Below are 26,545 nucleotides of genomic sequence, written 5' to 3'. Positions count from 1 at the left end.
TTCAAGGTCTTGGATGTCTTCCTTTTTTCCATTCCCTCAGGCATTTGATTCTTAATCAAATAGTGCTAAGATGCAAAGAGTGCCCTTCTATCAGCTTGGAGGAATTTATTTATAGCCACTTGAAAACTTTCTTAATCAGTGCATAATCATGCTACAGTCTAATCAATGCATTCTACAGCAACAAAGATCCATTTAGTACTGCAGAATTTTTATTTCACTTATTAAAGACCTCCTAGAAATTGTAAATTACTTCCCTCAAATAACCATAGTCAAGATCATATAAATAAATAGCTATATAAATAAGTGTTGGCTGCATTCTGCATATTTAACAGTTGAACAACCAGTGCATGAATGCTACAATTTAGTTTCAAGTTTCTCTTGAAACCAAAATTAAATTGCCAAAGCCAGTAGATTTTCTTTGGTCTCTTCCAACCTGCCAGCCATTACACTGCTGCAGGAGTGCAACCTCATTCAAATCTGCACAGGAAAAACACCAGTTTAGACCTGGGTGAAAAGACAGGGCTACCTTCTGTGCTGGTGTGTGTTAAACATGCAAGGATATTACGTTAAATCACACAGCCGAGGTATCCTGTCCAACTGTTACTAAGTCACTTGAGACAGACTAAGCCTCTCCATTTTATGGGAAGAGTCCAACTGCCCTTGTGACTCAAACTGCTTTTATTGTTTGCAGCCCCATCATAAGTCCTGCATTTTCCCTTAAGCAATAATCTCAGCTGAAACTATATTTCTATAGGCCTGAAAGTTTTCCTCAATATTAGAAATTGGTATTATTTTGCTTTGGGATTTAAAATGAAGTCCTGCTGTTGTAAAGCCTGGTTTACAAGACAGCACAGTAATCCAACCCCAGGTGACAAAGCTTCCACTCCTGCAGGGATAAAAAAAAAAATCTTTCCCAGCCCTCCTTTGAGAGCATACAAATGTTCAAGTGGAGTGTCTAGATCAGAGCTTTCCTGGGGGAAGAGAGGTGACAGCAGTGAGTAAACACTTCTAGATGATGCTGGAGCCTGTTCGGTTTGCTCTTTGGGGGCAGAAGAATTGACATGTCTGTGTGACTCAACAGGAATATTAACTGAGTCAACAGGCTGACATTTTAGCAACTGTTAAAACTCAAAGGTACATAATTTCCATTATCTTACACACAAAGTTAGTGTATCTGTAGCAAACCCCAAAACTACTGCACAATAACAACAGGTTTGTACTGCATTTCAGGAACCCTCAGGCACATTCCTGTTGGCCTCTTGCTTAGAGGAAAGAGTCTGTTGTGGGACAGTGCTCATATATATGTATATATACATAACCCAGAGCCATTCAAGCCATTCAAGCCCGTAGCATCACCAAAAACAAATGAAAAATCTGCTGCACAGCCCCCTAAGTGGGGTCAGAAAGACAGCTGCTATCCATGGAAACTTGGAAGTACAAAGTGGGAGTGGAGCTTTGAAATTTCTTTAAAGCAGCCTGACAGCAACAGACCCAAGGTCAGTATCACAGATGGTGTTCATGAAAGTTACACTTTCATTTTTAAACAAAGCCCCTTGCATAGCTACTAGTTACAAACAAATCTGCACAGATAAGAACATGGCAGACTCACAAGTTGAGCTGCAAAACTAGAGAACCATTAAGTTCTGCCTAGTTCAAATACAGATACAAATGCTGCATTTGTTCCTTTAGCAGTAGGTCACATTTGATATAAGAGTCTCTGAAAATCAGCATAAGTGCCCTGAGCTCCAAGCAAGCCCATGTCTTGACGGAACACATACACATCATCTGATCCTACAGCAGTACAGGTTCATCAATGCGAGCTGCTGCAGCCCCTACTACTCCACTAGAGCATTCCTTGTGCATCCACATTACCCTTAGAAATACGAGCACTGGGAAAAAGGCAAGTTTGTTGCTCTTAAAAGACAGTAAATATAAAGCTTGAATTACATAAACGAAGCAACACAAATGATTGGAACAAAACAAAAAAAGTGCCTTTCAATGCACTGAATTTATCTGAATTCCCTCCCCCCTTTTTTTTCTTGAACATCAAATCTTGCCCCCAGTTGAACATAAGACTGGCATGAACACATGGCAAGTGTATCCTCATGAGATTCTACTACATTACAGCATACACACCACAATAAATTTATAGAAACTTTGTGAAAATGAAATTAAGTGCTCAGGGGTTGCACATTTACTGCTTGGCTGTTGCTTTCTCTGCTCTGCACTTCAGAGGGAGAATAGAAAGGCAAATTACAGCTTCAGAGTGGAGTCTGACTATAGTCAGCTTTGCAATTAGAGTTTTCTAGACTAGACTTAGAACTGAGCTACAAAGAAACACAAGACTTAATTGCTACCAAAATCGGCCAGGAGAGCGACAAGCCTTTACTACATCTCATAGTACAGCACAGAACAAAGGACGTGTAGTAATTTTTAAAATGCTCTTTCTTCAAAGCAAGCATAGCCTGTGGAGTAAGGAAGGGATGCTGAGCAACCTGACAGAGGAAAAGTGAGATGCAGCCTGTCTGATCTGAAGAGTTCACGGCAGACTGCCTCGTGCTGAACATGCCTCCAAGAACAATTCAGAGGTACATCAAGCAGCTCACTGAACACACCTTAAACTGCTTGGCTTTCTTTTATATTGAGTACAGTTACTAGCTTTGAGCTCTCAACACAATTTCAATCCATGTAACAGTAGCATCCTGCACATAATTAGCACTCCTTAGTCCAATTACTTTGAGCAAACACTGCTGATTTTTGAGTTTCAGGGTTGTGGGACAGGGAAAATTCAACATCTGCTTCCATATGAGAGTTGGTAATATTTCAAGTCAGTCAGGATCATCAAAAATAGAGTTTTATTTACATTTTCATATTCAAATTCAATACAAATTATGAAATATTTACAACCATTTAATTTGTACTATAACTAATAAAATGCATTGCTTTTCCCCTCCAGATTCTGAAGTTCTTTACTGCAGGCTTTAAGGCAAAGTCCTGCTAATATTAGAAACTAGTCAGAGAGACAGAGGTAAAAAAATAAAGTGCATTTGTAAGACGTCCTTAGTTACCTTTGCTGGGCAAGGCCAAGTCACTTACTATTGAGGCACCCAGTGTTCCTCCTTGACCCCATCCCAACTCCACACAGGTGGCAGACAGCTTCTCCAACCCTCTGTCACACTCACAGGACGTCAGCTCTCCCTGCAGCTTGTGCACTTGAGCAAGACAACACACAGCAACAGTGCAGCATCTTTCAGAGGCTGCATCACTTTCTGAACAAAACACAGCAGATCCTTTGGGAAGAATCTATCGTTTCATCTTCAGTTTACTCTTTCTGAAGTCATCCCAGATTCCCACAAAGCCAGGACTCTGGCATATTGCTGGTGCTAGAGATGGTTATAACTCCCCAAGTCACTTGAGGATCTTTCAGACTGTTTAACAAGGCTTGAAAAGTTCCTGCAGTTGTTCCCTTTACGGTACTGTGCAAGTCAGATTTGGCCTGTCAGCTTGCAGCTTTCTTTTCTTCCCCTTTAGGAATGTGTGGTTGGCAGGTTGGAGTTGAGAGGTAGAGAATCAGTTGGTTTCCTAGAGAACCAAAAGACACTGTGGACGAAATCCAGTTTTACAAGCATTAGTTCGCACTTTTCTCCTATCAAATTAGTGCACTGAAACATTAAATACAGTGTTGTTCAAAAAAACCTCGTGTGTTGTAAATAAGCATTACACCAGATCAAAAATTAATTTGTTTACAATGAAAATCCACTTGAATTAAAACAAGAAACAACAAAAAAACCCCAACTCAAAACGATTCCCAGTAGAGACAGCTACAACATAAAGAATCTTCTCATTTAAACAACTCAAACACTGAAGAGAAGCTTTGTTGAAGATGGAACTTTTGTTTTAGTGTTAGAATCTGCTGGTTTTCTTTATATTTAAGACAGCTTTATCTGAAGAGTGCTAAAACTCACGTGGGAAATGCAGTTTTAAGAAAGGCAAACCATACAATTGTGATTTGAACAAGTCTATTTATCTAAACATTGCCAACGCAGTATTTTCTGCAGCAGTCTTGCAATTTTTGGTATATATGGAATGGCAGTAGGCAGCTCCTTGCAGAAGGCTTGCACCATGTTGCTGGGCACGTCCTTAGAGCGTGACTTCACAAACGACCCTGCCCTCAGAAGCTGGCGTTTCATCTCCCTCAAAACCTGGGTTGTCACCCTGCGACAGGGCAGTCACAGTGGAGGGCTGGGATTCTTCATTTACAGGAGGTGTGTTGTCATCTGTCCAGAACAAAACCAAGTCAAGACAAGTTAAGAAGTGTCACAGGCCAGCTTTACTACCATAAAGAGAACTGTGCTCACTTGATTTCCAGAAGCTCACTGCAGTGGTCCTTTCCCCAGCACTTCTCCTGCAGATTTGGAAATCCAAGGCCATGCTCCAACTACCACTCTTCTGTTGCCCCTCCTTAGTTTGTGAGCCCATTCTTGACACCACCTGTCATTTCTAGAGATACTTGTTCAGCTCAGTAGTGCTGAGCAAGCAGAGGCTGTGTGCTCAAGCCACAGAAGGCCCTATGAGGCTATGAAATCCAACTAGGAGATCGTCCGTTCTTGTATCTTTAGGGCTGCTGAAGGCATCAGGACCAACTCCTAGAGACCAGGTTCAGGATGAACTGTGGGGGCCACATTGGTTCATAGAGGATGGCCTTCTCCCTACAGATTGACCTTGTTCAGGTGATGTTCCTGTGTGTCCTTCCCACTCCAAGTGAGGATACACGAGAGCCTGAGTCATGTAACTAATCCAGCATCACTCTAATTGCCTGTAGGGATGCAATTTCAACTTCTGGTGCTTAGCTCATAGCAAGTGTCCTCTGCTCTACTGAGGTGCTGAACAGGGCACTCCCATACACACATCACTTGCTATATAACACATCAACACAGGAGGCAGGGAGCAAATGCCATTTTCCTATCAAGTAGGCTTCCCCCAGGAAAGAGAGCATCCCTTTCACCTCCAAAAGCTTGCCCCTTACTCCTCTTCCCTACACCATGCCACAGTCCAGGGGATAGCTACTTTTGTTTGTTTACCTGGAAGCTTTCCATTTTTAACACCAACAGCAACACTGAGCATGTGTTGGCAAAGTTAAGCACATAAAAGACATTTTCAATTAGTTTGCTATTGTTCAAAAAGATTAAGTATTTAGAAAAGCTGACAGTCTTTTCAAATTAACTGAATTTCAAATTCTCTGAAAGTGTTCAAGGATGACTCAGCCCTGGTAAAATCTGAAATTTAGTTGAAGTACCTGTCATCTCTCTCCTGCACCATCTAAACTAGAGCAGGACAGACTCCCCATAAGTTTTCTGTAAATAAGTAACTACTTAAAGCAGATAGATCTGGTGGCAAAGCAACACTCACTCATCCAAATGAAATCTCCACAAAGAGATGAGGGACATCTTTGGAAAAATCTCTTTGCCCTTGAAGCAGTAAGCCTCTGATTTTTTAACTACTCTTTTCACAGGCTCCGTCTTTTAATTCACGCTAAGGTTGTGTTTCATTTGAAAACAAAGATCAAGTGTCAGATCGAGTGTAAAACAAAAGGGAAGATCAAGCCCTGTGAGATGTTATTATGGCAAACCCCCCTAATTCACAGCCTAAGCAACTAAGTGCAGTGCAGTCCAGCAAGACAGAAGAAAAAGTAGACATACTTTCTGATGGTGCATGTGCTTCCTGAGCAGATTCCTCTGGGCCCTGTACGGAATCATATCCAGATGACGCTGTCTCGCTGAGATTATCATCTTCATTAACCATAGTGACAGTGGATAGAGGTCTTTGCCCACTGGATCCTGAGGCTTGCACAGACTCAGACCGTGTTTCTACATCCATCTTTGTGGAAAAAAAAAAGAGAAAATGGTTTAAGTTACAACTTGATAGGAGGCTGCATCTTTCCAGGAGACCAATACTTGCAAGGACTGAGTCCAGGGCACTTTTACCCAGAGATAAAAAAAATAAAATGTCATCAAAGTTCTGCTGTTAACCTCCAACATCATAGGGGAAAACCAGTTATAGATAGCCTAATTGAGTGGGAAGTTCAGACATAGCTTCTGCATTCTTCACTCATTTACTGCCCAGTACCACAAAAAGAGAGTCTTCCTTCCACTCAATGCAGATATGACTCCCCCAGGCAAATTCTGGCATACATTTTAGCTGGTCCGGGCAGTGTCAGGCATTGGCAAAAGCAGTTTCCCCTGGCACTTGCAGCAATGAGCAATTAAAGAACACAGAACACATCAGAAATTCCTGATGTATCCTAGGAAATCACGTGGCTCCAGGAATGATGTCCATGCTAACACATTCACTTTTCAAGGACTCTGGGTACTGAGGAACTGAACAGAGGTTTCAGGGACAGTATGAGCTGTTGAAGTCTTCCTGAAGCTTTGATAAACACCCTTAGCTGCAAGCACAAGAGTTAAGAGCGATTCTTCCATGCATGATAGTCAGCTTTGGCTGACGTTCTGCCCAAGGCTTTAGGTGATACCAACTCAGACCAGGTCAGCTGCAGGTTTCCCTAAAAGGGACACAGCAGTCCTGTAGCATCTGGCCACTGACATGGCAACACCTGGGCTTACCACCAGTGCTCTAGAGGCAGCAAGAAATAGCTCAAGATGTTGTTACATCAGTGTAGTGCTGACAATGGCAGCTGCCACTGTGACAGAATGCTGGCTTACCTCAACACCCAAAACTTTGAGGATGTCACATTTGCACAGTGGACACGTCCCGTGTTCCAGAAGCCAGGGGTCAATACAGGTCTTGTGGAAGACATGGCTGGTGGAAGAAGGCAGCCAACAGGTTAGGTTTCATACCAGGAAGACTGCTTATATGCCACCTGTGAAGAACTCTTTGGTAACACTGAGAATTTATTCCTTTTAGAGTGGACGACCTTATTTTGCCTCAAGTTTCAGTTGAAAGTTATGGATAGTTGATCTCTCAGCCTGTAGCTGGTTTGTGCTTATTAGTATCTTGATATAACTTGCTAGAAAATTCAGCATTATCATTTTTGTTACACCAATCTAAAGCTTTTGTTCTTCCAAATGCATTTTCAAATACATTCCCAGCTGATAATTTAACTAAATACGATTACTGACGTCTCAGCCTCAGCTTTAAGGTTAACCTCTGTCCTGCAGATGCAGATGACTAAATAGCACTTATTTCTGTTAGAACTACATAGACAAATCATCTCACAGAGTAATGTCCTCGAGATAAACTGTACTCCCACCCATTTGCTTTGTCTATGCAATCACTGTGTATTCCAAGTGGATATTTGGCAGGCTGTGCACCCAAGAAAGTAAATATAGTTCAGCCACCACAGATGCAAATGTGTGCTTCTATTAAGACATTCACTTCCACAATGGGTCTAAATTAGGCCACAGATTTAGGAGGATGACTTGAAATCCTGTAATCTGCCTGTTCCCTCAGCCTGAATAGAAACAGCAAGGCAGACAGGCACTGCTCAATACTAATCAGCTCTATTATGAGACAAGTGCAGAGATCACCACATCCAGTGCTCAGTAGCCCATGGCCCAGTAGGATCCAAGGATTCTCCAGTTCAGCCCACATCACCAGCACTTCCTTCCAGCTTAATGTTTAGAGTACAACCTGAAACTTCCTGGATGCCTGACTATTTTAAGTCCTTGGATTTACCACTGGTTTTGTGTATCTGCAACTATAAATGCCTTCAGTTTGACTCTCTGGACAAGAATGCCCTTGGCAAACACCCACACCCCAGGGACTCAGATACCACCAGTGTGACTCATTTGATTGCTTGCTTCTTTCATAAATACAGTTAAATGCTTTCAACAAGTAAAGTCTCAGTGTTGAGGTCAACCATCAAAATCAAGTGTGTTCTTGCAGTAAATATCAGTTTATCTCTCATGTGAGAGAGAATTTAATATGGCTGATACTGGCAGAGATCACCACTGGTGAAGATTACTAAGTCCATCCAGTCATCTTAAGCATGTGCCTCATAGAGCTGCATTTGGGCCCAGGAGGAATGAAACATCACAAATGTATGGAAAGCAATCTCAGAGCAAAGCATAATGCAGCAAAGTTCAGAAGAAGTTACTCCACTCTTACCTCAATAAGTAATGCTTTGTTTGCAAGTTCATATCAAGATTATCAGGGTTTATAGGGAAATAATGAGAAGTCAGGTCTCCTATCAGCCAGAAGTATCTGGAGCTTGTCTAAAAGTTTCTGTACTCATGGCACTTAGTTCATTACTAAGCAAGACTACTCATGAGCATAAACGTGACAAGACAACTGATTAAGCATTCATCCATGCCTGAAAGCTCATTCAGTTTTGGTTTTTTCTAAAGTATTAAGCATTAGATCAAGGAATTTGGTTGATAACATCCTAGCAGCCCAACTTTGTGTTATAAAACAGCTTAAGAGGTCCTACTGCTTGGGAGCAGAGAAAGCCTTTGCAAAACTGTAACCTGGTGCAAAGGGAACTCCAGCTCAGATTTGACAGTGTTTGACAGATAGCACTGCTCACCACACACCAGCTACAGATTTTGCTATTCTACAGAACTTTTCGTACATCAAAATTTTTCCAAGTGCTTTTTGTAACCCTCCCCAAAGGTTATGAAACCTCTTCCAGTACACAATTTGTGCAATTCACATGACAGCTTTTAGATGCTTGGCCAGAGCAGTCCTATTCAGCAGGCACAGGGGGAGTCCCACAGAATAAGTTTCCTTAAGTCCTGAAGGAGCTTAATTCCTCACCTTAGGAGTAATCCCAGTCTTTGTGCTACACTATTGGGCTTCCACAGCAGTAAGATACAACAGGGGAGAATTCTAGAAAAATAAACTGCTATAGTTCTATTTTGGTCTCTATTTCAGAGGATGCATACAAGAAGAGAAATGCCTTCTTCTAAACTACAAAAGTCAGTATGGTTTAACAAGTTCAGCAGAAGCACAACCCCCTTAGTAAGCAGTAAATTAAGGGACAAGAAATGGGCAACGTTTTGCCAGTTACTCACAATTTAGTGGTAACATACTTATATATCAGCAAGAGAATAAATCTTTTAGAAGCCCTGGCATGCCCTTGAGGGGCACTGTGGTCTGCCAAGTGATGCCTCTCAGTCCACTCATGGGGAAGTTACGAACACAGGCCATTGGGGCACACTAAAAGAGCATATTTACACAGTTTCTGTTGTTCAAAACATTGTTTTGACAGATTCAAGAATGCTTGCTGTGTAACTACTTGATTAAAGTTTGATGAGCTTTGTTAACACAGCAGAAGGAACAGCCAAGTAACAGCCACGCTTACAGATTTTGGGTAAAGGGGCAGTTTGGAAGACAACTTACTTGCAAGTCAGAACACGCATTACGTCATTTGGCTTGTACTGTTCAAAGCACACAACACAGGAATCCCCATCTGGACCAGTCTCCTAAAACAGTGAAATGAATTTATACCATTAACAGACTTTGAAAGCTTCCTCTGAACTCCAGTCAGATTTACTGCAGACAAAGGGGTCTAGCTAAAGTCATCCAAGATGCTCCCACATATAATCTTATATAAACATTGTGTGGATTACTCACAGTCAAGCTGACACTTCAACAGAAGCATTTAAAGTTTAAACCCATGGTTTACAATTTCAGCTTGGATTACTGGAGGCAGTACTGTAGAGGTTTAGAAACTGCTAGCTCCAGTTTTAGTTTCAAACAGAAAAGCCAGGGAAGCTGATTAGATATACTAGTTTACCTTTAAGCATCCATGCCAGCAAAATTAGGACCTCTCACCTCAGCAAGACTACAAGCAAGCAGCTAACAAAATAACCTGACTCATAAGAATATAAGGAAGTCTTGCAGCCTGGAAAAGGACATGGTCTGAAAGAGGAACTGTCTTTGCCACCAACAGTTACGGGCTCAAAGAAACTTCTGCATCCTGCTCCAGTACTGTGGACCACTCTCCAGGCTCTGTGCAAAGGCTGTGCCATAACAAACATGAGGTCATAGGATCAGTCCTACCTTGTCCCCTTCCTTCAAGGTGCGCAGCTGCATCTCTTCAATGGCCTTCTTAGCCCTGGCCCGTAGTCGTCGCTGTGACAGAAAGCAGCCCTGGTTAATTAAACACGGTCATTTTTCTATTAAGTTACTAATACTTACCCGGGTGCCTACCAGCAAGCAGGCAACAGTTTTAGAACCCAGATGTTATCACAACAAGCCAAGTAAGCATGACCATGCTATTTCAAGACACCATGAAACAGAGTTTCAGGACATACTGATGTGGTTATTGACTAGATGATTCACCAACAAGGCACTAGCATCTGCTTTGCTTTTACCCAACCTTTTCACAAACACAGGAATTCCAAGGGTTTCTTCTTGATCAGATTAGACCCAACCAAAACAAACAGAAGCCTTCAAACTGACTTGGTACAGAAGACCGAACACTGAGTCCAACAGTCAATAGTTTTACTCACTTTATGGCACTTTCCTGCCACACACTCAGGTCCTGATGAACAGTGAGAGATTCTGCACCGATCAGCCCACTCACCTCCAACGCACCCTCAACTACTCCTCTGTCCCCACCGATTTACAGCTTGCCTGGCAACTGTTGGTGTCCAGCTGTGAATGCAGCACTGGAATTAGCCCAGGAGCCAACTCCTCTGCTTAAAGGTCACAGGTTGCGGCTGTTCCACCAACACAAAGAATAGGACTGTCCTCTCCCTCGCCGGTGCACTTACTGCCTCAGGACACGGAGGCATATCAGGCAGCTCTGAAAGTGCTGTCCCAGCACAACACCTACCTCAGGGACAGACCAGTCTTCAGTTTTGCAGCTAACCAAAAAGCCTCTTTCCAATACAGCTGCTCTGTGCAGGAGCCCCGCACTGTTAGCTTTCCAGCATTCCATCTCCTTAGGCATTTTAGCCCAGTCACATGAATCTTTTCCAAGTGCAGTGCTGGTGGCACAAGTACAAAAGGACAAGTGGGTGGAAGGCTGCTGCTGACACGTAATAAACTCACAAGGACTGGCTATTCAAGTCTGCACAAGATTCCCTGTGCTGAAGCACTTAATGGCAAACAACTTGATTTATACGGTCACCTGAGAGACTGTCAAGCAATCTTGGTGCAAAATGAGCTATTTGTGTATCAGTATTATTTTGGTGACCTAGGATAGAGCATCCATGTGCAGGTTTTTGAGAGTTTAACAGCTGATAATTATTAACAACTATCAAGGAAGAGACAGATAGAATCCAAAGGTAGAGGATGCAAACACATTTTCAGGCAGATTTTTGTAGGAACAAGAAGTAGATGAGTTTTCTTGGAAGCTTTTGCTGAAGACATGAATGTATGTTTCCGTATGTCACTTATGGTTAACTTTGGAATGATGTTCCCCTTGTCAGTGTTTGAGAGAGCAGCCATGTACTGCTTTTTACTGAGGCCCCTAGAAGTCTGAGCAGCAAATGTGGTAAAAATCAACATGTGGTAACATCAACAGAGGAAGAATGCAGCAATATTAGTCCTTCTCATACATAGCCAGAACTGTCGCCACTACTTGTTATTAAATGAAAACTGAACTTTCTAGGAATGTACTCCCTCATTTGGTATCTCATCTACACATCTCGTGTCAGGCCAAGCATATTAGACAGGACCCAACTGGCTGCATTGTTAATAATTTACCGAAACAATATTTTAAGTTTTGCATAGGCACCAGTTTAATTGCTCTTCATTAAATGCACCAATGGCAAAGTCACCTTTAACATTGATTTTGGCAAGTACAGCAGAACACCCCTCCAGGGGATGGAGAAAGGAAGCAAGAGGAAGATTTTTATTGAATAGTCTACCAGGATACTTGAGCTTGGAATGTCAAAGCATTTTGCAAAGCCAAGTTTTTCAAGCAAATGTTAAATGTTAATTATGTGAGAAGTCTAAAAGTCCCAACCCAGCAACTCTAGAAAAAAAGAGCTAAGTTGAGGAAAAAGAATCAAGACATTACAAAACAGGTCAGGTCCCAGCTCCTATCCAGGCTCTGGTATGTTGAAGTAGTGAGGTACCTAACTGGGAAAATTAGGTTTGCAGTCGCTTAGTCCTCAGCCTTCCCCACTCCAACACTGCTGATTTTACCTCCAGCCCTTTCTGAATAAAGGGGGCAGAGTGCCTTCCTGGCACCCTGTGAGCATGGTCATAGCAACGCAGACAAGAAAGATCTAAGGAAGTCAGGAACTCCTGCTTTTCTCCTGTAAGCTAAGGAAGTTCTTCCCCACAGGTAGCTACTGCCATGGACACAGTTTTGAACTGTGGAAAGTTGAGCAACTCACCTCCTCCAAAGCCATTAGTTAGGTAATTTCTCAGCTGCAACATCTAATCTTTATGAAATCAATGGAAGCAAAGATTTGAGCTGAAATTAGAAACCAGGTCACTGATAATATCATGGGCCATTTTGCATTATTAAGAAAGGTTACTATATTGAGGAACTGAATTTGTCAGTACTCTGCTGACTAAAAAGGTAGCAAGCCATCCTACCACACTTGTCTTTGCTCACTAACCACATGATGTAGCAAGAGACTGCAGAGCTGGGGACTTAAATTTCAAGCCCAGAAGAAAAGATGCATTCAAGAAGGAACTAGCAGGTTGCAAACAGTTTACCTAGGTAGCTCATGAGGAAAGAGCCACTCTGTTTTAACTAACTGTGGTAGGGACACATGTGCTACTAAACTTATCTTTTTGCTTGGACCAGAAGACAATGTGACTGGTTCTTCTCAATAGTCACTCAATTTTTAAAGAAACCCTTCACAAGCTGCAGCACATCATTATCACATATCACTGTTAGCTCATTGTACCACTCCAGAGAGTCATTCAAAAGTGTTTCTTTGGTTCCAGTGGTTGACTGACCCTTTAAAAGATTCCTCACACAACAGCAAGACAATCCAACAGGGAAGGTCATAAAAGCAGACAGAGACTTTGAAGAGCAGTAAAGGGATGCATTCAGAGCAACACTGAAGTGCTGAAACAACATGATTTTCAGTGCACTTTGAAAAGAGGGAGAATCTGTAACACTTCATTATCAATACACTTGACTGTTCCCTAAAGACACTTCCCAAAAGAACATGTAACCCTTCCACATGTGTGCAAGAAAGGAGACAAAACACACTCTTTTACTCCACCAACTAACAGACTGAAATCCAGGCAATCTGAGTTTCCAAAGGGCTGAATGATGACAGGAAAGCTACCCACGTACCATGGAAGCTGGTAAATTGAAGCTGGTAAATTGTTTGACTAACATGCAGTACTTCCTGGAGCCAAAGCAGCTAAAAGTCTCAAACTTTGGTCTACACTGAAAATCCAATCAGCTGGCTAGCAGGGCACACTGTAGCACCACCTTTTAGTAGTTCACCTTCACTAACAAGCACTTTCTTATTACTTTTTGCTTAGCTGTGAGGTCAGTCTGAGATACCAGGGCATAAAAACAATTGAAAACAATTCTGGATTGTCTATGAGTTTCACTTTGATAGAATAGTACATTTTCACCCCCAACAGCAGACAAGCTTTCTCCTATTCTTACACTTTTTATAAAGCACTTCCTAAGGCTCCCTGATTTCAGTTCAGCTGAAATCATGTGGAACTGGCATGTCATTTATCAATGTTATTTTTCAATCTACAGTAAATTCTTTCTGCACACGAAGCCCAAGACTGAAATAGTTTGTGAAGGTGCTAGGCAAGCAGACTGGATTTTCCCAGTAGCAGCTACCACTGAGGCATTAATAACATCTGTAGCTTCTTGAAAGCCCGATAGCTCAGAATAAAGCTGGGCTTCCACAACTGCACTGTAAAATACCTTCAAAGGAGGAAACATTTCAACTGGATTTAATAAAGAGTGTGTAGGGCACCCAGTTTTCCCTGGCCAGCTTCGTTTAGCATTAAACTTTGAAGACAAAGCTATGAGCTTTAGTCCTACGAGCTGATCATATTATTGGACAGAAGAAAGTTACTTGGATACATAACATTAGCATCTCCCTTCCATGAGTTTAAAGAGTACTTTAACAGTGCTTTTTTTTAACTTTTCTTTGAGGTTGTTACTGCAATTCTCAGAAAGCTTTCAGTCAGAAAGCAGCTTTCAACAGGCAGCAGTCTCCCAACCTGTGGCCAAAGTCATGCCCCATTTTGCAGACACACTTCCATCATGTTTCTTGTTATAGCAGGCACATGGGCAGTGCTATGTGGGAAGAGTGAGGGTCAGCTAAGAGCAGTTTAGCTCTCTCACAGCCTCCAATACATCAGCATTAGGGCTGCACTGCAGTTCAGGGCATAAGATTTGTAGAAGACACAGTTAACTAGTCAACTGTTTTCTCCAGACAGTTTACTTTTTGCTGTTCTTCAGGAAAGTTTTAAGCTGCTCAAAGGTGTATCTCTTAGTATTTTAAAGATCACATGCCTTCCTGTGGAACAAATTCAGTCGTTTTGGAGCTTAACCAGCATTTTGCCCTTAAGATGCACACCACGTAGGCCTGGGGGTATAAAAAAGTGATGGCACTGACTCACCTGCTCCCTGGACTGGGCCCTTGCAACAATGAGTCTCCGAGCAGAGTAAGACACATAGCAGCCCAAGGTTGCTGCTGCAACAACGAAAAACGACACCGAGATGAAGAGGATGGTGAAGATATTCATGGAGAGGCTGCGCTTCTTCCCCACTTCGATGACCATTGTCACTTTCATGCCGCTCTGAATGCGCCGCAGGATCTCCATGCCCTTCAGGTTGCCAATCATAATTGCAACAATCTTTTCAGCACCTGCAAAGGAGAAGGGGAATCCATGTACAGTTATCAGGTGTTATATCAGTGTCTTAGATGTTCCAGTTCAAGTAAAGACTGTGGGAAGTTTCTAATTGGTATTTGTACATTCAGCATGAGCTGATGGAGCAAGTGTCATCACCATATGCTTGGCCAGTTGAAAGGTATGTCCAGTTACCTGTGAGCTGCATATTTAGAGCATATTTAGAGTATGTTTAGAATTCACTCATCTCCATAGCACTCCTCACTCATATATAGGACACTCACTGTCCTATTTAGACACAACACTTTGGTGATTTACATTTTAACATGCCTTTGAACTACACGAAGTTAAAAATAATCCTCTACAGACTGAGGTCACTGAGGATTGCAGTATCTGTGTGGGAATTGCTTCCTGTAATGAATCCGACTCCCTTCCTGTTCCATTGTCAATTCTTAACACCTCTTTTCTAAATTTAACAGTACTGTTGAGTACTTCCCCAGACACTGAGCAGTCAAAGCCATAGATCAGCCTTTGCTTCTGTATTCTCAGCAGCAGTTGAGAAATGATTTGAGTGAAATTTGGTTGTGAACTATAAATGTTTTTGTGAATTTCTAATGCAAATTCAGAGGGAAGCAAATATGGAGGGAGGTATGCTCAGCTTTTAAACAGTTGGTGGCAAGATGGCAAACACCATCCTGATTTTAACAACAGGTTTTATTCACTCAGTTTAACACCATAACAAATCAAAGGAACAAAAAGTTCTATGGTAGGAAGAAATTTCAACCAACTCCAGTCCCCAAGCACAGACCAGAAGAAACTGCTTTCCTTTCAGTGACATGCAAGGACTTGAGGACATTTGATACCATTTGCAGGAACTTCAGACAGTCCCAATATAACAGAGAGGCTCTTAAGAGGTAAAGATAAAAAACAAACAAACAAACAAAAAAGAACATGGAGAAAGGGAGATGAGTAAATTACCACCGGTATCTCTCTAAACTAAATACAAGAAAAATAGATTTGAAGACCAGCTGATCAGGAGTCCTGCTGCATTAAACCATCACCTGCACAATATTCATAATAGACATTGCATGGTGGAGGAACAAAAGACTGTTACAGAAGTGCTATTTTTACGTAACCTCCCAGCCAAACACTTTTATGGGGAGACCAATTGTTTGTCCCTCTCCTAAGAGAAACCTTATGCAACTTTCAGATACCAAAAAATTAGAACTGGTGCTAAATCACAAAGGCTGTCATTGGAGAAAGCGCTCATTAGTTTTCCAGCTTGTTCACATGTCTGTGATCCAGCATGGCAAGCAACCCTCTTTAGTGGGACTAAACTTTAATGAGAAGGACATCACACAGAAAAGAGGAAAAAGTAATTTAAAAAATAAAAACCAGCCAAGCTGCAACTACTGTCCTTTAGGATTAACTAGGGCTTATACATCAGTTAGAAAATGAGCCGGAGTCAGGTGTTAGGAGCAAGCAAAGAATTAAGCATGGGTCAAGTCAGATGCTGAGACATGCTTTCATAAGCATGGAAGAAAGTGTGAAAGAGCAGGCTACAACCATGAGAAAATAAAAAGCCTACCAAAAAAAAAAATAAAAATCAAAAAAGGCTTGTTCTGCCTTATGTCCCTTTGCTTCTGCACGTCTCACAGCAAATATAGCTTGTGGTTATGCACAACACAAGATGCAGTGTGGGGACTCCTGTTAACGAAACGTCACCATCAGCCTGCAAAAAACCACTCCAGCTACTAAGCCATCTGCTGTGGATGAGTTTTACCCTTAAAGAAAAAAACATCTTCCATTTAAGTCTCAAGCTGATCAGTTCACAAAGATGTCTTTAGATGACAGCTTTAATTCCTCCTGACTCTTTTCACCCCCAGAGATTTCTCTTGCAATTTCAGCTCTGCTTTGGATAAGCACATGCAAGCACCAGCTGGTGGCTTTGACACTGGCTCAACAAGGGCAGAAGAGTGGCCATTTCCATCAGCACCACGTTTTGGACAACTGCTGTGCTTCTAGAATAAAAGCATAAGGATCACCCCCACCCAACACTCCCTGAGCTGCTGGGTGGGTCCCACCTTGATAGGTACTGAAACGTGTTACAGTGGCCTTGAAACAAGGACCTGGACAGAGACTCAAGCATCACACTGGAAACAAGGTATTTGAGGGGACATCTGCAGAGGTGTCTCAAACACAGCAGTTGCCCTCAACTGTCAGCTTTCTAACCGCCCAGACTGCAGCAAAGCAAAAGAAAAGTCAGTTAGTTGTGCATGGCAAAAACCTCACAGAAACCCAAGTTCATCACCCAGATGTTCTCAGCTTTTGTGGTTCAGGTAAAGTTTCTCTAACAGGTTTAAAGGACACTAGAAGGTGAAATTAAGCTGCTGGTGTTTAGCTAATAATGGGTTCACTGCTAAACAGAAGCAAGACCTGTTTAGTTAAACATTTCCCATCCTCCTTCCTTTCCCATTCCTTGTGAAACTGGAGAGGGAAAGTTATTCAAGTCTTTAGAGAAACACAGCCTGCCTCTAGATTTGGAGTTTTGCAGGAGGTACCTGCTGGTCAAAATCTGGAGGAAATGGGTTAGCACAGATGAAGCACAAGAACCTCAATGGTGCATTGTGGCAGGGAAGAGCTGGGGCACAAGCAGATTGGGCACACAAGGACAGTGCATGACTGGGATCAAAGTCTTACCTTCCTGTATCAGGTTGACTTAAATGCAGACTGGAGTTTGCACCTATTTATACCAATATCAATACCTATATTAAACACTGCCCTGCAAAGACTTCACTTGTTCTGCCATTACACTTCTGCTCCCTGTAAACATGAAGCTGGGGGTTTGGCAATTCAGGAGAGAAATGCGATGTGTAAGGGTAGCATAGAGCTGGGAGCATTAACTTTTGCATAGTAAACACCTGTCTTTTCATATTCATTTAGGAAGATTATTATAATCCAGTACTAATCTTGTGTGTGCTACAGATAAATCTATCATGAACCAAGAAAATTCTAGGTCCTGGAGAACATTCACCCCACAATATTCAGCAGACTGCAGTGGAACCTAATCCATGCTTAAGAGCAGTCACTTTTAGCAATAAAAATCACAATCTGCTCATGCATTAAAGCACATCAAGGCAAGGTTCAGATCTCAGGGCCAAAAAATCCCCTGACCAAAGACAACTCAAGGACTCCAGCTCTAAGTCAGCTCCTCTACCCCAACTCAAAAGTAGTTTCTCAGCTTGTTCAGGCATTGGAACCATTTTGCATTGTTTAAACCAAGTAAATTCTGCTTCAATTAAGACATGAAAGACCCCTTCATTTTGCTTTAAAGGCTTCAGTGTAGCTTTGAGCAAATTCCATAGACTGTTCTTTTCTTGGATAGCAAAAGCCAAACCCCTATAATGTCTCTATCACCATTTACAATGAACAGGATGTAATATTGTTATAGGACCTTTTCCTCTTTGGGAGCAGACCAAGCTGCAACACTGGTGAAAACATTTGAGGAAGGCAACAATTCTGAGGGCATTTTTAAGAAAGAAGGTATAAAAGATGATAAGTTGGCAAGTTATTTCAGAACAAGGAAAAGCTAGCATGCCATACACAAACTCCAACGTTTTTGATTCTGTAATTTCCCCCCCCCCTTTCTGAAATTCCAAAGTTTTGCATCATCTTTAAGTGGAGTGAAATTAAGTTTTGCCAGTATTCTTTCACTTTGTCCAGAGAGTGCCTGTGCCTCTGCCGTGGTACAGCTGTGTTGTTTCTCTCCAGAACCAAAGCAGCTCACCCCAACACTTCACTCAGGAATACCCCCACACAGCCCTCGGTCCTGTGGAACCTGCAATCCATTTCAACAGCCCCAGCTGACCACCATGTGAGCCACTCACTCAGAAAGTGTAGAATGGAAGAAATTACTTCTGATTTTGAATGTTCACATAAAAAAAAAAAAAAAAAAGGCAAAAAGCAGACTTTGGAGTTTGAATTCTCAAAGAAAGGTCAGGTTCTCCTTAACCAGAGCAGAATCAATATCTGAAGGCTCTTTCAAGAGATTAAATACAAACTCTCAACTTGATGGCTGTATCTTTGCTTTTATCTACATGATATGGTACTTTCAGCACACAAAATCAGCACTCGCTGTGTCTTCAACCTTAGTCAAAGAGGTAGAGGTATTCCCCTGGTACCCCTCCAACTCCAGCATCAGCAGAAAGGCATTAGGAGATCAAGTCATCTCCTGTACTTTAACATGAAAGATACTGTCAGTTGACACTCCAACCATTTCCCACCAGATCAGCACACCTGACTCCTCAGGCATGTAAGAGGAGTATCTGATATACCGGCTTCAGGTTTAAAAAAAAAAAAAAAAAAGAAAAACACATCTTAAATATTGCTTATCTCACTGTACTGGGATTTCTGGTGGTTATCAAACAGGTCTGTACAAGCTTAATGTTATCTGTTACAGTAGGAAGGAAAATAAACTATCATTGTACACAGACTGATCTGGTATTACTGACATGATGTAATTCACCTCAGGTGACAGGCGAGCACTGCACACAGAAGCCATCGTGTCTCAGCACTACACCACTCCAGGGACAGGAGGGCTCTCCCTCAGACACTAGGAAACCAGAGCCTGCAGGCCAGCTCTGTTCTCATCCATGGTACACTGTGGACAAAAAAGGGTGCTGACTGCTCTCATCCAGACGCACAAGGCAAAATCTCATCAGGAATGTGCCCATCCCCACAATCATCCTCCATCGCAGACACTGTCAGAGGAAACGCCTTTATTGCCCTGCAATAAGCTCTCCCCTTTGCAAGAGGGGAGGGTGACTGAACTCAGTTCAGGAACAACTTAAGCCTGGATAAGCTGACATGTTCATAGGCTTGTCCCTTCTCCTTCCCCTGCTCTGCCTGTTCTCCACTCCAAACATTACCTGCCACCAAGATAAAAGAATTGCTCACTTCCAGGCTATTTTGCAGTTATTTAAAGTAACAGCCCCTTGTGCCCTCAGCTTTTTGATTAAACTGTCTTCTTCCTCACACTATCTCCTAGGCTTAATTAAATCTACTTTCAGCTTGCTTTACTTGACAGATGGCACTATGCCTGATCTCTTCCTCCTCAACACACAAGCCTTTCAGCACACAGAAGTAAACATTCACACAAAATCATGGAATGGCTGGGGTGGGAAACAACCTCTGGAAATCACCTAGTCCAACCCCCCTGTTAAAGCAGGTTCACCCAGAACGGGTTGCACAGGATCACATCCAGACAACTTTTGAATATCTCCAGTGAGAGAGACTCCACAACCTCTCTGGGCAGCCTGTTCCAGTGTTGTCACCCTCACAGTAGTTTTTCTTCCTATTCAGGTGGAACTTTCTGTGTTTCAGTTTCTGCCTGTTACCCCTTGTTCTGTCACTGGGCACCACTGAAGAGACTTTGGTCCCATCCTCTTGACACCCACCCTTAACATATTTTTTGTTGATAATAAAACATATTTTATTGATGAGGTCCCTCAGTCTTCTCCAGGCTGAACAGGCCCTGCTCCCTCAGCTTTCCTCACAGGAGAAATACTCCAGTCCCTCATCATCTTCGTAGCCCTTCCCTGGGCTCAGTCCAGGCCCTCCATGTCTGTCCTGAACTGAGGAGCTCAGAACTGGACTCAGCACTCCTGGTGAGACACTACATGTTAGTCTAAGGAGACTCCTCGGAGAGGATGGCCTCCAGCTGGGCCACCCTATGTTACTGTGGAGAAGGAAGATTTCCACACTAGGAAGTGCAGGGAAACTTTACCAAACAGGCTGAGTGTCTGAAGGAGCACATCAAGACCAAAGGTAGTTTTACATGATGTGAGTTTCCAGTGGTCCACAGGGGATACTGGAGGTGGAAACAAACCTGCACTCTATTTAGTTTAGACAGTGTTATTATTTGTCGAGTGAATCCAACAATTACTAGCCTTTTTCTTCTCTCCCTCTCCCCTTTCTGAGCCTTTAAGACCTATGTAAATGCTCCCAGGCCCTAAGTCTTAGAATATTTATAACATGAAATCATTGTTTAAAACAGCATCCAAAACAGTAACACTTATTAAGGGCACAGAGATTAATGAGACCTGTAGGATGGCTCTCTTCACGTGCTCTTTGGTCAGTGGCACTTGCAAGAGTAAAATATCACCTTTCAATCTAGCAAACAGCATCTAATACCTCCTGAAGAAACAGAGAGCAACATTCCCTAATGAAAATTCTTCGCTGAATTTACTCAACAGCTTTCAGCAGTTTTGATTTAGTAAATACATTGCTCACCCTCTTTGAATGAGATTGAGCTCACCGCTAAATATCCCTTGCTCTCCACATGCTGGTGGCAGCTAAGTGCTTACTGGGAACAAGTGAGTTTGAGAAAGCTAATGGTAAAATGATGTAAGTCAGCACAGTGTAAGCCAGAAGGCATCTGTCTGTGGAAAGATGACAGCTCACACTGGATACAGTGGGGAACCGTGCTGAGCTGATCACTGTGTGCTCACCAGCACATTCAGGACTGGAGGCAAACAAGCACTGTCATTGTTTTAAGGACATGATGTCCCACACAATGAAGCCTCTGCTACCACAGCTGTCACTTAGGATTTTAATTCATCCTTTCACATTTCAACAGCCCAGTAAACTCAAAGAGCAAGGGCACTTCACAGACCTATTTCAGGCTATCTAAAGGGTGATGCCTTTTCCTGCGGTTTTCCATGGCACAGAGGTACCTAAATTATATCACAAGGAGCAATGGCAGGGATCAGAAGTTGTCAATAGCACTAGTTAGTCTATCCAGCTTCTCAGTGGTCTCCTGCTTGCTCACAGACCTTTGTGCTGTGGGCAGCCCCAACTCACTGTCACACAGTCACACCCCACCTTACCCTGCAGGAGGGCAGATCAGGGTCACCAGCCAGACCCACGTACCAGGGCTGGTTGTCTGAATGCCTCTACAGCTGTGACATTAATTTACTCTAAACCAGGCAGCCAGGAGAACCAAACTGAGCACATAAAGACAAATTTGCAACACATACAAATGGAAGAGTTAATTCTCAGATGCAAAGAGCTATAAACTCCAGACACTACAGACTGCAAATACCATTGAGGCACAGCAGATGCATTCAAGGTCCTTCTCAAAAAGGAGTGCTGGTAGGAAGGGCTAAATAATCTTCAGAGTCTCACCTGGCCATGGCCAGGTAACATGAGACAGCAAGTGTCATCAATTAGACCTTGCATCCTCATTCCTCACCTGACATGTCCTCAGCACAATTCATTGCAATGGAGAGGTACTCCAGTTGTTTACAGAATGCTTACAAAGCCTCAGCACAGCCTGCCTTGGGATTACAATTCTGTCTCAATCTTTAACAGTTTTACAGCTCACATCAGCCTTTTAATACCATGAAGAAGTTTTAGCTTGTTTCTGAAGATCACACCTCATAAGAAGTTGGAGCAGAGCACAATTAGACACTTTTGCCATACACTGTTTTCTCTAAGCATATGGAGATAAGCCTTTACCTCAGTGAAATTCCTGCAGAACAAGTTAAGTGGCTGTGCTACATATTTAACCTTTCCTTCCCCTTTCACCCACTGATGCAAGTTTACACTTGAACCAGATCTTGTTAGCCTGAGACATGCTGTTACTGCTTTAGCCAGAATTATTTAGCTGTGTTCCCCCAGAATAAGCCCTCTTCAGATCAGGTGATGTGCTTCTCAAGTCTAGAGTTATACCACAAGAAAGAAACCAAAGAAAATTTTCACAGTTGCTTTCTGACCTGCAAGGAATCCTTCTCCACCAGCTGCAGGGACACAATGAACAGCAAAGAATGCTTTCCATGGGTACTACCATACCCCCAAGCCACCTAACAACCTGGTTCTACCTTAAGGCAAGGTCCACCTTTAAAACAAATCAACTCTTGCCCTGCACTTTTTCCCCCACATGTTGCTGGTTTTCTCCAATCAAATGTCTTTTTCAGAAGGTCAATAGAGATTACAGAGAGGTGCAGTTATGAGCACACAGAACTGTACTTTGAAACCTTGCTCAGCCTGCCACAGAGCGGTACCATCTCCTTAAACTGCACACGATTAAAACTCAAGTTTGCTAATTGATACAGGTTCGTGCTTATAAAAGCACAAAGTAAACGTTACTTTGGACTCCATTAAATTCTTGGCATTCTACACATTAAAGATGATTAGGCAGGACTTGATCATATCTGATTTGGCTATTTATTGTGTTCTGTTGTTTTTATTGTCGGTGGATTGTTTTGTTGGGTTGTTTTTGTTGTTTAGTTGGGGTTTTCTTCGGTTTTGGGGGTTTTTTTGTTTTGTTTTTGGGGGGTTCTTTGTTGTTGTTGTTTCTGTGTGTGTGTGTTTGGGGGTTTTTTTTGGGGGGGTTTGTTTTTTTGTTTGTTGGGTTTTTTTAAGTTGGCACACCAAAAGTTTATATCAGAGCACTGATATGAGCAAAAAAGAATTCATCAAACCAAACACAATAAGAAAAAATTCTCTGTAAGCAGGATGAGTAGGACAAACTCTGCTTCAAATACAAGCCCATTTAAGTCTAAACAATAAAGTTGCTTCAAAAGCCAAGTTTGACAGCCCCAGAAAAACACACACAGCACTTTCAGATAAGGTTCTCTTACTAACTTCATGTTTTGTTGCTACCAAGGTTCTGTGAAGAAAAGCATGTTGTGCCATATATTTTATCAAAGCCCCGTATATTTTATCAGAGAAGGAGATCTTCCTTCTCTGCCAGGCAGACGACAGCTCCTGCCCTCAGCACTGCTGGCAGGAGGAGATGTCAAAGCTCCAAGGCTTTTGCCCCAGCAAAGACATCTCCCCACTACTTCCCATTGCCTCAGCTTGGAGGAAGTGCCTGGTTTTGTCTGGTTTCACTTGATGGCATATGATAGCCCCAGTTAGAGCAGAAATTAAACCAATGAGGAAACTCAGATTGTGAAGTCACCGTTAGCACAGCTACAGCCGTTACAGCCACGGCGGGAGCTGTACTTGCACAAAAACAGTTCTTTATGAGCAGGGCCACCTTCAACACTGCCTCCAGAAGAGTTGGGGCATCCAGTGCCACCAACAGAGGCCAACATCCCAAAGCACAGTGCAGCAAAGGGCAGTATGACCAGCTCTCACCTCCTAAGTTTGAGGTGCAGTGCTGTAAGCTGACCTCATCAGCATTACACAAGCAGTATCCTGCACTTGGCAAACTCAATGAGGCTGGTGACTTGTAGCTCGCTTCACCTCAGCTGGGCTGTGTTCAAAGCCTGCAATGTTTGTCAAGTTTGGCTGGAGAGCACTGGCTCCCAGAAGGAGCAGAAGGCAGGACTGGCCCAAGCACAGCATGTCACCAAAGCCCCATAAGCAGAAGGAAGAGCACTGCTGTGGGAAGAGGTAAGAACAGGGACTCGCAGACAAATGTGGTGATAGAGGAAGAACTCAAACCCAGAGAAGAAGGGAGGCTGGAACAGGAAAGAAAGTGAAGGACTAAAACAAGGACAAGCAACAGCAGCAACAAGCTTAGCCCAGTAATTGTGCTAGGACATGGCAAGGAGGAGTCACGCAGATTAAATATGTGGTTTGACAGAAGCTGTCTTCTCCAAGCAGTCCCTGTCCTATTTGTCTGCAGTTCAGCTGGGAAGTTTCAACATGCCCTCCAGCCAGTAACCCATCACACAGGATAATCAGGACAGCTAGAGCCACTCTGACACAAATGCCTCAGCAGAAAGCTTAAGGACAGCACAGGAAAAGGAGGGAGCTCCTCTTGGAGCAGACCCTGCAGAGAGCACATGGCTTATTTCAAGAGGCAGCTCCTGGCAAGGTTAAGATGCTTTAAGTCTCCCAGCAGCCAGGATGGAGGAGAGGGCAGGAGCACATAGCCCTTCCTCTCAAGAACAGGTTCAGCAGTGACCTACCCAAGCCAGCAGTGCCAAGGGAGCTCCTCCAAGAGCTGCAGGATTAGGCAGGCACACAGTGAACAGGGCTCAAGGCAGGGATGCTCCCGTCAGTTCAGCAGGAGGAACTCGCCCAGCAATAGCCAGATCTCAATAGCATTTGTCAGCTGATGATTTGATTACATAAGAAAGCTCTGCCTCAGAAAGGCCTGTCCAGACTGTATGTTTTAAATTCTTAAAGCAGAGTACCAGCAGTCCTACAGTTCATTAAGACTGCACACAATGAAAATCCAGAGGCAGCTACTGTTTCCTTGTCTCACCAGAACACTTGCCTTCATAGCTAAGAGACAGAAATCCTCTCCACCCTTTCTAAGAGGGGTGCTGCAAGGATATAATTATTTTTTTCATCACTCAAAGTTTGAAGACGCACTGTTTTATTTTTTCACTGTTTTATTTCACTCCAGAAGACAGGGCTTTCCAAAGCAGTGCCACTTCACAGAATTCCAACATGCCCAGCAGGTGTGTGCACATCTGTCCAACAGCTGGACAGAGTCACCAAAGCCATTCACCTTACTCAGGTTGTCACCAGAAGGCATTTACACAGCCTTCAGCCTAGGGCTGCAGGTAACATTAGCCTAAACACAGTCAAATCTCATTCTTCATTTGAAAGATGGGCAGATCAGGAAAAAATCCAAAACACTTCTGGCAAGTAGGAGACTTTCTACAGCAAGAGAAGAGGGGCTCTGTCATCAGCGTCTCCGAACTGGAAAATAACCTTTAAAGGGATTCAGCTTCTTCCATTGCAAGTGGCATTTTACTGCTGAAAAGTTACCTACAGAAGAGTCTCGCACTCCATCTATTTCTAGTTAGTGGAGGCATAGGGAGAATTGGTGTCTGAGCATGGAAACCCAGCCTATTTCACGGCCCAAATCAACTCCACAGGCTTAACAGGCTTTAAAAACCTCAGCATCCATCACCGCTGGCGGATACCGGCTCAGGCCAGAAACCCAAACCAAGTGGAGACATCGCCAGCCCCGCACACCTACAGCCCGGGCCCGGCCCGGCCGGAGCGCTCGGGGAGAGCCCGCTCGCCCTCAGCCCCAGCCCCCGCCGCAGCTTTCGCGAACAGTTACTCATTAATCAGAGGAAAACCAACGGCAGCCACAGCGCGCGGAACAGCACCGGCCAGAGACTCCCCCGGTGCGGGAGAGGCTGGGACATTCCCGGCTGTTACTGAGGAGCCGCGCTGGGATGTGCGGCGGGGGCCGAGCCCGGGCAGTGCCCCGTTCCCGCACCGCTCCCAGCGCGGGGACCCCTCTCTGCCCAAGCCCGCCCGCCCCCGGCGCTCACCGTGGTGGGACATGGGCAGCACCTCGTTGCCGGTGCCGCGGTAGTTGTAGATGACGGCGGCGGCGGCGCCGCGCTCCGCGGCCAGGCGGATCTTGTCGGCGAAGGAGCAGCCGCCGCCGCGCTGGATGAGGGCGAGCCAGCCCGGGGAGCCGCCGCCGGGCGGGGGGGCCCCGCTGAAGTTGGTGAGCGCGTTGCAGGCGTTGAAGGCGTCGGGGCTGTCGGGCAGCACCAGCAGCCCCTCGGCCGACTGCAGCGGCGAGTCCAGCCCGTACAGGCCGCTCTCGCCCGCCTCCCACCCGCTCCGGTTGCGGTCCGCGCCGCTCTCCCACGACACGTTCAGCCAGGCTGTCCACGCCGCGGCCGCCGCCGCCCCGCGGGGACCGGGCGGCGGGACGGCACAAAGCAGCGCGGCCAGCGCCACCAGCGCGGCCCCCGACGGCATCACCGCACGGCCCGGCCCGGCCGCGCCGCCGCCTAAAGCCGCCGCCGCGGCTGCCGGGGGAGGAGCGGGGCCGCCCCCGCCGCGGCCC

At 44.0% G+C, this 26,545-nt stretch overlaps 1 protein-coding gene across 1 annotated transcript; it reads right to left on the bottom strand.

Moving 5' to 3' along the window:
- Positions 1-2,832: 2,832 nt before the first annotated feature.
- Positions 2,833-26,489, bottom strand: RNF128 (ring finger protein 128, E3 ubiquitin protein ligase). The gene is made up of 7 exons (XM_027645206.1): positions 26,016-26,489; positions 14,533-14,780; positions 10,021-10,092; positions 9,358-9,440; positions 6,720-6,816; positions 5,700-5,877; positions 2,833-4,277 (listed from the first exon to the last, which is right to left on the bottom strand). Exons 1-7 carry the CDS (start codon positions 26,455-26,457, stop codon positions 4,141-4,143), a joined length of 1,257 nt encoding a protein of 418 aa, XP_027501007.1. The 5' UTR covers positions 26,458-26,489; the 3' UTR covers positions 2,833-4,140.
- Positions 26,490-26,545: the final 56 nt, after the last annotated feature.

Source organism: Corapipo altera, unplaced genomic scaffold, assembly GCF_003945725.1.
Source record: "Corapipo altera isolate COAL_440 unplaced genomic scaffold, ASM394572v1 65, whole genome shotgun sequence".
In the NCBI taxonomy this organism is placed as follows: Eukaryota; Metazoa; Chordata; class Aves; order Passeriformes; family Pipridae; genus Corapipo; species Corapipo altera.
The sequence above is the reverse complement of the archived record's forward strand: the minus strand, read 5'-3'. Positions and strand labels throughout refer to the sequence as shown.